The sequence below is a fragment of the Camellia sinensis genome, chromosome 10, assembly GCF_055761805.1.
Source record: "Camellia sinensis isolate YWXY chromosome 10, ASM5576180v1, whole genome shotgun sequence".
Taxonomy (NCBI): domain Eukaryota; kingdom Viridiplantae; phylum Streptophyta; class Magnoliopsida; order Ericales; family Theaceae; genus Camellia; species Camellia sinensis.
The window spans coordinates 146,030,153-146,045,000 of record NC_138970.1 but is presented as its reverse complement, the minus strand read 5'-3'; the positions used below and the strand labels follow the sequence as shown (position 1 = coordinate 146,045,000).

At 29.9% G+C, this 14,848-nt stretch overlaps 1 protein-coding gene across 1 annotated transcript; it reads left to right on the top strand.

Moving 5' to 3' along the window:
• The first annotated feature begins 436 nt into the window (after positions 1-436).
• On the top strand, positions 437-1,654 carry LOC145801355 (cytochrome c1-2, heme protein, mitochondrial-like). The gene is made up of 3 exons (XM_082892547.1): positions 437-984; positions 1,072-1,137; positions 1,219-1,654. The coding sequence occupies exons 1-3, from the start codon at positions 919-921 to the stop codon at positions 1,333-1,335; spliced, it is 249 nt and encodes an 82-aa protein (XP_082748673.1). The 5' UTR covers positions 437-918; the 3' UTR covers positions 1,336-1,654.
• Positions 1,655-14,848: the final 13,194 nt, after the last annotated feature.

The window sequence follows — 14,848 nt, the reverse complement described above, 5'->3', positions numbered from 1 at the left end:
CGTATTTGTTAACCAAAACGGCACCGTTTTATAATTGAAAACGCCTCCAAATGCGGTAGGCACACGCGCGTCCTCCGTCCTTCCTTATTTTGAATCTCAGCCATTTCTTTCTCTCAACCCTTATACGCACACACATCTCTCTCTCTCTCTCAACCCTCTCTAAGCTCCATCGAAGCTCCATCGAAGCTCCATCTGACATAATATTTAGCATCAGGTAAGTTCATCAAAATCACGAAATTACACCATACTCCAACATATACTCCAACATATGTTTGAGGTCTGGGGGGTGGTAGGTAGTTTAGCCTTTTCTACATCATGTGGAGTGCTGATACTGTCATTTATGCAAATTAATTCATGTCACTTACAGATGGATGTCATTGTTGTGTTCCTGAGAGATTTATATCATGATAGCATTGGAGCTTTCGCCATCTATAAGTAGTGTTTTTTTATTTTTTTGGGGTCTGCATTGATATTCTGTTAGACATTAGTAGTTGGTGCATTTCACTTTTTAGATTTGGTGCATTAAAAGTAGACTTTCGTGGTGAATAAGCAGATTCAAAGGTATGCTTAAGCAGAAGCTTTCATTAGAGGCATAATACACCCCCCATCTGTTCTATTTGGTAGAACACTCCCATGTGTTTCAAGGATTGTTGGTGAAAAGAATTGCCTGTGTTCATACTGTTTCACTTATTTCCCGATTAACTTATATTTGGGTGGTTGTAATTTTTTTTTTTATTAATTGTGAAAGTTAGGATAATACACAATAGGGTTAACCACCACAAGGTTGCTTACATTTTGAAATTGTTTTTTCTGTAAATTTGGGTAACGTTTCTTTCCATAATCAGCCAAGTTGTAATGGTATTGTAGATCTGAGAAGGGTTGCATTATAATCCTTACTTTCCTGGGGGAGCCATTGCTATGCCTAAAATGCTTATCGATGGTGCTGTTGAGTATGAAGATGGTACCCTTGCAACGGAATCTCAGGTTGGTTTCTCTCGTACTTTTATATTGTTGTGCTTATTATCGTAAATCATATGAGACAGTTAAGCTCATATTCTAATATTGGTGTAGATGGGAAAAGATGTTGTGACATTTTTGTCATGGGCTGCAGAACCAGAAATGGAAGAGAGAAAACTGGTATGTTGGCTTCAATATTATCACACGACATTACATTAGGAGGTAAGTTAATTTCTCGTGCGTGTACTTCTCTTAATGCAGATGGGATTCAAGTGGATATTTGTACTGTCATTGGCATTGCTTCAAGCTGCTTATTACAGGCGCATGAGGTGGTCTGTTCTCAAGTCTCGTAAGTTGGTGCTCGATGTCGTCAACTAGATATATCCTCTTGTGGGAGGACTTGAATTGGCAATAATTATAATTATTTTATAAAGCCAATTATGTTTTTCTGCTGTGAAGAATTTGTTCAACTTGTCCATTGGTAATGTGGGTGACCCAAAGAGCTAAGTTTTCAATTCAGGGAGAAATAAGCGACTTGTATAAACATGTGTTGTTCTTTTGGAATTTTGAACTAGTTTAGAATAGTTGTTGAATGCAAAATTTTCCTGGATAGCTTCCAGTGTGTATTTGGTTGATCCTATCATTTTCAGATTGATCATTGTTGTGGTTGGTGGTGGTGAAAATAAGAGTGGAGCTGCTGTGTGTGTGCAAGTGAAGTCCTCTTGGCCTTGTTTGAAACAGTACCACATTCTTTCTCTTGGGGACAGTATGGTGTAAGAACGCCTCAAGATACTCCAACATATATTTCAATTCCCCGATTAAATGATGTAATTGTTGTGTGTGGGGAAACCTTGGAGGTGGAGATGGGGGTTTGTTACTTTGTTTTTTTGTTTATGTATAGGGTCCTGAATTAGTTAAGAGGCAATGACTCTTGTTATCTTCCTCTATTGAGAGAAGTTTTACCTTATGGCACTTTTTGTTGTCAAAATTATCTTTTGATCATTTTTTTGCAGATGTTTACACCACAAAGATGTTTCAGCTACTGCTAGCTGCTTATTCAACAATAAGCATTCAAGATGCTTCTCTCTTCTTGGGAATGAATGAGGATGATGCTACAAACTGTAAGTTTCTAGTCTTTCTTGTGTTACAAACTGTATTCAACAATAAGCATTCAACATTGGCCCAGATTTTTGGTTGGATTCAAATTTGAAAAGCGTTTTTATTTTTATTTTTATTTTTTCTTTATATGTATTTAGTGCTTCTTGGTATGTGATAAAATATTCTTGTTAGTGCTTCTTCAAGTTTTAAGGACTATTTATAAATATTGGGTACGAATTTTTCAATTTGTGTTTATTTTGGTGAATCTCATTACAGTTTATGTTATGATGCAGGCATGTAGACCAGTGAAGACTACAACTTTAATGCTAAGACATGATTTTTGTATATATGTTAGTTTGTGGTTAATGTTAAGACATGATTTTTGGATATATGTTAGTTTGTGGTTAACGTTTTGGATTTTGGATATGTTAATTTTGTGGGTAATGGTGATTGGATATTAATTGAATGAGAAAGTAAATTAATGCTTCATTACAACTATTTGAATGGGAGTTGTTATTTTATATTAGTGTTATTACAGATATTTTTTTAGTTCAATCAAATAAAATTAGTACAATTTCCAAAAAAAAAAAAAAAAAAGGGATATGACGGCGTTTTTACAAACGCCTCTGAAACCTTACATATTAACGGTCATATTTGTTTAAAAAGATATGACGGCGTTTTTCAAAAAACGTCGCTAAATATCATCAGTGACGTCAGCGTGTGTTTAGGAGGACATTTGGCGGCGTTTTTAAAAACGCCGCCTATACTAATATCACGACGTTTTTAAAACGCCATAAAGCTATAGCGACGGCCGCGTCATCGGCGTTTGGTGCTAAGCGTCACAAAAAGAATTGGTGGCGTTTTTGACACTTTTAGCGGCGTTTTTTAAACGCCACTAAAAGTTGAATTTCCTGCAGTGTGACCTAAACATCACTTTTATGTTCTGTGGGGGCCGAGAAGAGGGAGTCGTAGAGATTCCGGATAGCCGAATCTCGGAGAGTCGAGATTCGAAGCACTCAGCAATTGGCTCGCAAGCTCAAATCCAGCTCTATTCGGCCAATTGACCGATTAGGCAAGGGGCCGAGTGAAGGTCGATCTAGTATAAAATGCGCCGAATATGAGTTGGAAATGGACCGAATCCTGAGGCCCATGGAAGAAAAGATATAAATAGAAGAACATCAGCCAAAAAGAGGTATGTGAGAATTATTGTGCTTAACTTAGAATACAAGCATTCCTGAGTGTGGATTCTGACTTGTCCGTCGGAGTTCTAATTCCGACACCCTCGACCGGAGTATTTATTTCTTTTCAGGTAGCCAGAAGAGGATCACGAGCATTCTCCAAGATCAGAAAAGTATTTCCAAACCACATCTCCACATGTTCGAATTTTAAGAAACGATCTAAAAGATGTTAATTATTAGTAAATAGAATAAAGTATCCTTCTAGAGGACTTGAATAATTTCTCCATAGATAGGTGGGGTTAGTGAATAAACACTTTTACAAGGAATCTCTTTGTAATTATTTTAGTGTGATAATCTAACGATCTTTGAAAATAAAATTACATTATTTTAAAATGTGTAACATTGATATTATTTAATTTTAAATTTAGGATAAATTCAAATATATTCTTGAGATTTGGTTAAAATATAGATTGCCCTTTGTAGTTTTGAAAATTACATCTTGTCCCTTCAAGTTTTTTATCGTATAATAAATGACCCATTCTATTAATAAAAAATAAAGTTAATTAATAGTTTTTAGCGATGTAAAAAAAATATTTCAATTAACAATTCAAGTAATTTTATTATTGTGTAGGAGGGTCGTTAGGAATTTTATTTTTTAATTAATTCTGTTAAATAACAAATTTCGACAAAGGGAGAGTTGTAATTTTAAAGCTACAGGATTAATTGTATTTTAAATAAACTCAAAGAGTGTATATATAATTTATCCTTAAATTTAACTTCAATCGATAAATTATATATTTTTACTCGCATATCTTATTATGATAAAATATCTAAAAAAATTATTAGGGTGGAATATTAATAAATCTCAAATAATAATTCTATAAACTGTTTGGTCCTCCTTTTTTTTCTTATAGACCTAAAAGTTTCATTCTAGTGTGAATTACATGAAGGGCCAAATATAAATGTGTGTTATGTATTAAGAGACAAATATGAGTTTTTTCATAATGTTGAAATTACTAAATGTAACATTTCACAAAAAGTTCTTAATATACTTTTTTCAAACGTAACACTTCAAAACCGTAGCACTCTAATGTAACACACTAAAAAACTCCTTACTGTACGTTTATCAACCGTAACATTTTAAAAAAATTTCTTAGTGTACTTTTCTCAAACGTAATACTCCAATCAATGTAACATACAAAAACTCTTTAGTATACTTTCTCTAAACATAACACTCCAATGTAACATACTAAAAAACTCCTTAGTGTACTTTTTCTAAACGTAGTACTTTAATGTAACACACTTAAAAACTCCTTAGTATACTTTTCTCAAATGTAACAATGTAATATTTTTAAAAAACTTCTTAATTTATTTATTTTTAAATATAACACTCCAATCAATATAACACAAAAACTAATATACTTTCTCCAAACATAATACTTCAATGTAACATATTAAAAAAACTCCTAAGTATATTTTTCTCAAACATAACAACGTAACATTGCAAAAAAACTCCTTATTGTAACGCTACATTCCAATTAATATAGTATACAAAAACTTCTTAGTATATTTTTTTTTTTCCAAACGTAGCACTCTAATGTAACATTAGAAAATCACACTAATAGAAATGTAGATTTTCACGTTCGACAACTAACACTTCAACTATCAATCTTGTCAAAAAGTATCTTTTACATCTCACATTTTCATTCTCATCTAAAAAACGATTCAGAAATTAAAAAATGAATTATAAAAAGGTATTTATTTAAACTCAAATGACATCAAATATAAATACAAGTTTTCAAAATAAAAAGACTAATGAGTTTATTAAAAAAAAATCTTAAGATTAAATTGATCAATATTTTTTCATATAAAATTTATGAATAAATTTTTTAAATTATTATTGAAAAATCATGAGGGAGAAATGGGAATCAACATTTCAACCCAAATGTTGTGGTTTCACTTTTAAGATAATGAAGTTGTCATCCACTAGTACATATGGCCACGCGCACCCATCAATAATAAGGTAATAAAACTAAAAAGTTGGACATTAAAGACTTTTTTTTGGCCTTGAGCCGAGTGTGATAGATTGAAATATATGCACTCTCTCTCTCTCTTGAAAAATTGAAATGCTTCTTGTTTGGACATTTAAAGTTAACAAATTATTATATATTATTATATTACTTTTTTTAATTTTTTGTATATATTTTTTTATTATAAAAAACTAAATAATACAAGATTAGTAAGATCAAGTTTGAGAAGACTAAAAAATTGTACTTTTTGTCTTTTTGGACTAAAAAATTGAGGTTGAAAATATAGATGTTTGGGTTAATTTTTTAACTTTTTATTGAAAAATGTGTAATAAAAAATTGTAAAAATTGATTTGTAGGGAAAAATTTGAATTAGAAGTTGTACAGCCGTAATTGCTGACTTTTGATGAATAGTATTAACTTTTTAACTTTTTGAGTAACTTTTTAACTTTTTTAAAAGTACCCAAACGTGACCTAAATCATACAACCAATGAGCCACGTTCACGTTCACACAAACAAAACCACCACCAAGTTTCACTTTTTCTTTCTCTCTCTGGTGCATGAGAAGAATAATATGAAAATTCCAAGAGCCTTGGAAAACGGGTTAGTGGAGTTTTATGCATTTTCCACAAACATGCCCTCATCTAACTTGGACCAAAGAATTTCAAGTGTAACAATAATTCTTTGGGTAAATTATGCTGAAAGATTTGGTCTAATTACATATTATTTATTGACTTTTTAAAAATTATATTTTTATCATATGATTAATAGTCTCATTTCATAAATTTTTTATTTATATAAAAGATAATAGTTCTTAGTAAAAAAATAAACAAAATTACATTGAAAAAAAAAAGTAAAGCAAAAGAAAACGAAAAAAAAAAAAACAGAAAAAGTAAAGTAAAACAAGAAAAGAGTAAGTGTATAAGTTCAATGTTTTCATTACGTGTAAATAATTACAATGACAAAGGGGTTAATGTAATTTTTCAAACGTCAATGGATAATATGTATTAAATCCAAATCTCAGAGATGTAAGTATAATTTATCCTAATTCTTTTATTTTAAAAAATAAATCAATTACAAAATAAATTGTTTTATATGAGTGTAAGACTCGTGAAGAATCATTTTATGTGAGAAAATTGTGATGGTTTCATGTGCTATTAATTTTTTTTTTTTTTATCAATAATAACGTTTTGTTTGTTTAGGTGAAAAATATTTTTCACATTTTTTGATATTTGTTACAATAAAAAATGAAAATTAATAGAAAATATTTTTCACGATCAATAGAAAATAAACTTATATGAGTAAAAAATATTTTTTACTTTTAAAAAGAGAAAAAAAATTCCGAGTTAAAGTTTATTACCACCACCATTTTCACCTCCATCACCACGCCACCATCACAATGGCTACTAACCATCACCGTTGCTATCACCGCCATTGCTACCCGACAACCTCCACTTCCATTTTTGTTCCACCATCAACACTACCAAACATAGAAAAATATTTTCTCAAAAAAATATTTTTTAGAAAAAAATTTTCATAGAAAATGTTTTACGCTCAAACAAATGATGCGTATGAATAAAAATTCAGTGAAATTCTAGTTGGTTAGTTTTAAGAGGAAGGTTATTGGTTCAACCATTCTTAAGGGAAAGTTGAATTAACGAGGCAAGCACTTGTCCGTTTACAAGAGTAGGAAGGCTAACTCATACGGTTACTAATTTGACAACTAACAATTGATTTTCACCATATTAAGATTAATAATAATTTGTTGTTACTATTTTTTTAATGTTAAGTTTCAAAATTACTCTTATACGTTTTTAAAAGATAAAATAATCTTAGAAAATAGAAACCAACTAACCAAGAATAAATTTGCTAATAAAAGTCAATAGTTCAAAACTTTAGATTTCATCTAAGTTTTTTTTAGCTATATATAAAAGTAGAAAAATGACTGGTAACTCGAAAAAAGTGACCCGATTTTGGCTCGAATCGCAAAACGACGTCGTTTTGTGATTCTTTCTTTCTTTTTTTTTCTTTTTCTTCCTTTTCTTTCTTTCTTTTCTTCTTCTTTTTCGTTGAACACAGGAGAAGAACAGAGGGGAAGAGGAGGAGAGAGGGAGAAAGAGAGAGGAGAGGAGAGAAGGGCCCTTCCTGTGCCTCCGCCGCCGCCGATCGTCGTAGCAGTAGCTCCGAGCGTCGCAGCCCCACCTCCGGCCCCGCCTCCTCCAGCTCGATTTTGATGGCCCCCTCTCCTCTAGTTCTCCTTCTTCCTCCTCCTTCCTCCTTCTTCTTCTTCTTCTTCTCTTTTTCTTCTTCTCCGAATTCGAGCCTCCAAATTCGAGCTACGAATTGGAGTTGATAAAAGTATGTTTGAAACTTGGCATTTGAAAATACTAACATTAAATGATGATGATGATGATGATGATGATGATGATGATGATTATTATTATTATTATTATTATTATTATTATTATTATTATGTAGTTTTTATATCACTAGAGAATTTTTTATATTTTCCATTTTTTCACCATATAGAATTGTAGATACATGTATGATTGATGGTCCGTTTCGTGAAATTTTTAATTAAGGGACTCATGGATCAATTTTTGATGGTTCGGTTTGCGGTTTGGATCCGTCAATATATCTATGGTTTGAGAAAAAATGAACCTGTAAATCGTCTATAATACAGGTTGCGGTTTGTGCGGATAGGGCTCACGGATGTGCAGGCGGTTGCGGACAGTTTACGGATTGAGTTTTTTCCTTTAAAAAGTTATTTTTAGGCTTTTTTTTTTTTCCACTTTGTAAATATTTTCGATTGCGAGAGATTCCATAATATCCTTTATTAAAATTGGATTATCAAAAAAATTAGAATGAAAATTAAATAAAAACTAATATAGAAACAAAAAAAATCACATAATTTGATTTACAAAATTTTTTAAAAATTCTAATTGAATAATAAGTATTTTAAATAAGATAGTATGCGACATTATTATAATGTTATAATGTTAGAGACTACAAGTCTGATAATCAAATTAAAGTGAGAAGAGAGAAGATTAGGGTTACACGCTTATAGAACTCACAAGAAAATCTGATGGTTCATATTTTTTTTTTAAAAAATGTATGTAGATGTGGGTGGGTGGGTGAGTGCGGGTGCGGGTGCGGATAAAACTCGCGACCCGTCTACAACCTGCAAAATAAGAAAATCTTAAACTCCATCTAACCCTAACAATTCTGCAGAACTGCCCAAATAGAAGTGGAGGTTCAAGTTGGGCGATTTTTGCGAATCGGATAATCTTATACCCAGTCTACTTTTCAGAAGATAAAAATTGACAATGAAAAAAGTAAAAAATCAATCACCCCCTTCTTATATTTCTCAATAATCAATTTATTTAAATTATTTTTACACAATAAGTCATAAACATAAATTTAAACACTCTGCGGTGAGTTTTCAAAATAAAAGATTATAAGCAAATGTTAGTATTTGGGTCATCGTACGATTTCTCTTAAACCTATACTCTCCAAATGTATGTTAATACCTATATAATAAATCAGGATGATTTTTGAATTTATCCTACACACATTTGTCCTATTAGGATATTTGGATGGCTCAGATCTATTCAAATTATAAAATAACAGCTGAGATATATTTTTCAAAAAATATCTTATATGTACATTTTCTATTTTCCTGCTTCTCGCTGTTGCTTTTTCCTTTTCTCACCCATCCTTCTATGATCCCATGATCCCATCTTCCTCTCTCTTTTTTTTCTTTTTTTTTATTTTCTCCCATTTTTGTTTTTCTCTCTATTTGTTTTTTTTTTCTTCTTTTTGTTCACATATTTTTATTCATATTATATGAAAAAGTCTGCAATCTCAGGATTAGAAACCAAATTTTACTGTGTGTAGTGGAGATTACATTAATGAATTTTTTAGTGCACAAATTAAATGAATTTAAACAATTAATTATTATCTTTAAATATATTGAATATTTGATAGATTTCGTAAATTTAGACCTCATATGAATTTTTAACATCTATATAATAAAGCATGATGTTTTTGAATTTGTTCTACACACATTTGTCCTATTATAATATTTGGACGGCTTAGATCTATTCAAATTATAAAACACATGGTTAGATATATTTTTCAAAAAATATCTTGCATGTACATTTTATACTTTCCCGCTTCTCTCTCTTACTTTTTCCTTTTCTCACCTATCCTTTCATGATCCCATGATCCCATCTTTCTCCCTCTTTTTTTTTTATTTTTTTATTTTCTCTCATTTTTACTTTTCTCTCTATTTGTTTGTTTTTTTATTTTCTCCTTTTTGTTCAATATATTTTACACATATTTTCATATAATGTATGTATGCTCGTAATACACTAGGACATTACAGGCATACATACAATTTCTATATAATTATATAAGCAAAAGCATTATTATATGTATGCCTGTGGAAATTGTATGTATGTGAGGCATATTTATCTATCTAGCTATATATTGTATAAGTAAAAACGAGTTTTCATGAGAAGTTTTATGAGAATTCCAAAATTTTATAATAAATTTGTGAATTTATCAAATTAAAAAATAAATTTAAATACTATTGGGATTACAATTATATTAAAATCCTAACATTGTTTATACCGTGCCTTCAGGTACGGGCATACGCTAGTATATATATATACTATAGCATAAAAAAGTTTTAAAAACTAAATTATTTGATCTCTAAAAATAAAAATTTTGTTACAAAAGATATTTAGAACCAATTATCATCATTGGGATAATTGCTAAAAGATCGTCCTGAAAAGTAAAAATGAAGGTTTTTAGCTACAAAATTTTAAAAATGTTACTAATAAAAGACTTTTAGGGACAAAATAATTTGGTCTCAAAATGATTAATTTTTTTAGACAAAATTTGGTCCTAAAAGAATAATAATTTATCACTAATGTCCAAAATTCGTTACTAAAAATATAATGATAATACTTTTCACAATAAAAATATTTACTCCTTAAAAAATAATTTTATCTCTAAATTTTAGTACTAAAGTCTTAATTTTTTTGTAATGATATATATACATATATACATTTATAGACTTGGAGGTAGGTACACACTACGCGTTATAACAACAATTAGCACCATTTGAGATATTTAAGAACAGAAAAAAGAAAAAGAACGATAATCTAGACTAATAACACAAATATATATTTTATATAATAGTATATATACATGACATGCATATACACATACATATACATAATAAATTGAAGAAGGAAAATGTTTGAGGGCCATAAAATCAGTGGCTCAAATGGCTCAAAACTGTCAAAACGATGTCGTTTTGCGTCGTTTTGTGCCCAAAACGACGTCGTTTTGACAGTTTTGAGCCATTTGAGCAATTAATTTTGTGACCCTCTAACATTGTTGATTAAAGAAATTGCATTTCAGTTGGACAGTAGAAGAATAATTCTATTTTTGTGGTAGTGCAAGTCTCCTGTTTGAATGAAACAAATTTTTTCGTCTGCAAATCTTTTTATATTTTAAAATGATCCCACTTATTTATAATTGAATAATTTCATATATAATAACATCGCATTAAAAAAATTTATCAAAAATATAATAGACTAAATATAAGTAATTATCAGAAAAAAAAAATTCTTACACAAACGGGGCCTTAAGTCCTATTAGTAAAGAGTTTATTTCTTTATGGTCATATTTTTATTTTAGTGGTATTTTGGTGGACAGTTAAACCTTTTATTAATGTGACATATATGATGTGATATTTCAATATGACAGGTATTAATGTGACACTCCAAAAAAATTAAAAACTCCTTAGTGTACTTTTCATAAATGTGACAATGTGGCGAGTATAACGTGACACTCCAAAAAAAATAAAAATTCTTTAGTATATTTTTCTCTAATGCGACAACGTGGCGAGTATAATGTGACACTTCAAAAAATAAAAACTCCTTAATTTACTTTTCTCAAACATGACAACGTGATGGGTATGATCTAATATTCTAAAAAAAATTAAAAACTTGTTAATGTACTTTTTTTAAACATGACATGTGACTCTCTAACGTGACGAGTATGATGTGATACTCTAAAAAAATTAAAAAAAATTTAGTATACTTTTTTTAAATATAACGCTCTAACGTGGTAGGTATAATATGATATTAAAAATTTTTATAACGTACTTTTTTTAAATGTGACATTCTAATATAACGGATAAATAGATCATTACACCTCTAAAAAGATTAAATAAATCACAAAAAATAATATGAGACTATATAAATTATAAATCTAAAATATAAAATTTATGAGTGAATCTCCCTAAATTAAACTCACCAAGTCTCATGTTCAACCAAAAATAAAATAAAAATTCCACTCACCAAAGTCTCATGTTCAACCAAAAGCTACAATCTCGCCTTTATATACGACCCATCATGTCCCCCTCTCTCACCGATATCCACAGACTCTCTCTCTCTCTCTCTCTCTCTCCATGCTAGCTATAGCCAACTTTGGCACTCCTTTTCTTTTCTAGCTTCATTTTACCTTTGCCATTGTTCTTTACCTCTCCTACCTCAATCGATGATACATGGTCTTGGTGGTGGTGGTCGCCGCCGTGGGGTCTCTAACTCCGGCGGAAGCAGCTGGCGGCGCAGGAGGAGGAGGAGGAGGGTACTTGTGTAAATACACATAGAAGTTGATGGCAAAGTGAAAGCAAGAAAACAAAAACAGCACTGCAATTGGGCTCTCCTGAGTTTTCTAGCCCTTGTGGAGGGACAGAATCGGGAGAGCACATTATTGCATTGTGGGGAATTGAGGGTAGCGGTCCGAATTTACCTTAGCTTTACTTCTTTAATTTCTTCCTTGTTTAACCCTTTAGTCCTTGTGTTCTTTTACTTTTACTTTTTTGCCCCTTTTTTCTCTACTTATTACTTTCTTTTGTTGTTGTTGTTGTGATGATGATGATGAAGAAACATGGGATGTAAGAGATGCATACGAGGTAGCTTGGTGTTTGCTTAGAACTGGGGCTATAGTTTCTGGGTTTTGTATTTCAATATGTATATATATACACATATGTATATATGTGTGTGTGTATATGTGAAGGGGTTAATGCTACTGGGCATGCATCACTTACACCTATCATGTAGTATTTGCTTTTTTTACTTGAATTAAGAGAAATGAAAATCCTTTCTGTTTCTCTCTTGTGATCCTTGTCTAATTTTTGCTCTAATTTGGTGAAAGCTTTTTGTTTGTTCTTTTTAATATTTATTTTAGTACATTCAAGATATATAAGAGAAAGACTGAAGGAAAACAAAGATGTTGTATGGCAAGTCATGAAAACTAAGGAAAAATACTTGGGGAAATTAAAAAATATTGGGACTGTGAAATTTTTTTTGAGTTTTTATGGTGAGTAAATTTCCTGTGTGTATGACGCAAGTCTTTTATGTATTTGTGCAAATCTTTGATGTGTAGAGTTGGACCAGAAAATTCTATCTATAGTGTAATATTTTTTTTTACTATCTACTGATTTGCAATTTCTTCAAAAATATTCCATAAGTTATACTTTTCTAATGGAATTAGTCCTATTAACACTGGTGAGATAGATGATTTATGTATTAATAGGACTTAATGAAAATTTTATTATAAAAAAAAAAAGAGTCTCGTTTGATATTTATAGCAAGTAATGATTAGTTTAAACTCGGTTTTGTTACTTTTCAAGTTAATTTGAGATGAGTTTCAATTAAGTCAAGTTGCATCTTTTTTCTTTTTTTTTTTTCTTTTTTTATACAGTTCTATAGTTACATAATTTTACCAAATTGAGTTCCAACCATGTATAAAAATTAATGAACTTCAAAAAATATATTTAAATTATATTTAACAAATTTTTAACAATTTTAAATAGTAGTTGAGTTTGAATAACTTAGTTCATTCAATTGGAATTTTACTCTTTGTAAAAGATATTGACCACAAGTGAAGTTGCTCTCTAAGAGCATCTCTAACCGTTTACTTTTTTTTTTTCACTAAATTTGAGTAAAAAATAAGTTATTTTCTCAATTTGATACTTCTTCTTCCAACGGTGAACATGAAAGCAAAATTAAGGAAGTGATCGATCGGTTGGTTGACCGGTAAGGGCAATTTTTTATTTTTTACCTGTTTGAACCTTTTTTGATCGGTTTGAACTTATTTATTTGAAAGGAAACCGGTTGACCGGTTGGGCAACCGGCTAGTTGACCGGTTTACCTTCTCCAACGGTCACGCATAGTAATTTGGTCAAATCTGTAACTCGTTCTCAGTTTGATGATTTTTTTGTTAAATTTTTATTTTGATACCAATTTGGTGAAACCGTTAGACCACAAAAAAATGACTTTCACCAAAATTTAAATCTGATGTCAAGTTTGATTCACCGTTGGAGATGATCTAACTCATCCACCACCTCTAATTTTACTCCTTTTTTTTAATTTCTTTGTTTTTTGAAATGTGTTTTTCTGCATATATATGTATGTGTGTGTTTGTTTCTTGGCATTTTTTTTTTATTTATTATAAATGTATATGTTATATATATATATATATATTGTAATGAAAAAAGAAAAAGAAAACCATTCAATGAGTTTTTTTTTTTTGGGGGGGGGGGGACATCGGAAATGCAATGAGTTTTCATTTAGGAGTTGTTTTGGATGTTCTAAATAAGTACACTTTTTGACTTTTTATGAAATATGGGTTGGGTTTGAAGTGGTGTGGTAGAGAGATGATGTGATTTAAATAAAATGATGTGATTTAAGTACAATAATGACTTTTTAACTTTTTTAGCCTCCGTTTGGGAAGTGGGTTGATTTTTTGATTTTTTGATTTTTTTGGCTATTTTAGCCTGGGCTAAAAAACTTGATTTGCAAAAGATTTTTTTGATTTTTTTGACTTTTTTTGTGAGAGAAGAGTGTAATGATTATAAATTGGATATGATGTTTTGTTTGTTGTGACTAAAATAGTCTATTTTATCTTTTGTGACTATTTTAGCCCCAACCTTCCTTGCCAAACGGACCCTTAGGAAATATCAAACCTAGGCTTAGTCAAGAAACTTTTCCATATTTTACCGATGCAAAAAATAAAAAGAAAAAAAATCAATTAAGTAGAAATTAGGAAAAATATGTTTTATTTTAGTGCAAAAACTTTACAAAATCAAAAATAAATTCATAAATTTTTCTATAAAACTGATTTTTTTTTTCTCCTGTTTTTGAACTCACTACTGAAAGTATATTTTTCTAAAGAAAAGAAGACTGGGAATTCCCTTTTGTTAAGCAGTTGAAAGCTAGTACTTCTTCCATTTTAAAATATTAATTTTTTATTTTATTTTTTATTATTTTAAAATATTAAATTTTTTAAAAAAATTAATGAGTAAAATAATATAAATTTTTTATTTTATATTTTTTTAAATTTATTAATAACACTGAAGGTAAAATTATGATAATTGATGTTTTTTTAAAAAATATATTATCAAAAGATAATTTTTTTAAAATATAATAATCGTACTAATAAAAAAATTAAATTCTCAAAAGAAATTACTATTTTAGACGGAAGAGTAATAATTTGCCACGTGGC

What these genes read in the sequence shown, in the direction of transcription:
- LOC145801355 (XM_082892547.1), top strand. Translation starts at nt 919, where the DNA reads ATGCCTAAAATGCTTATCGATGGTGCTGTTGAGTATGAAGATGGTACC. An exon ending in CCCTTGCAACGGAATCTCAG is followed by an intron (nt 985 to 1,071) that starts GTTGGTTTCTCT and finishes ATATTGGTGTAG; the next exon opens with ATGGGAAAAGATGTTGTGAC. An exon ending in AAATGGAAGAGAGAAAACTG is followed by an intron (nt 1,138 to 1,218) that starts GTATGTTGGCTT and finishes CTCTTAATGCAG; the next exon opens with ATGGGATTCAAGTGGATATT.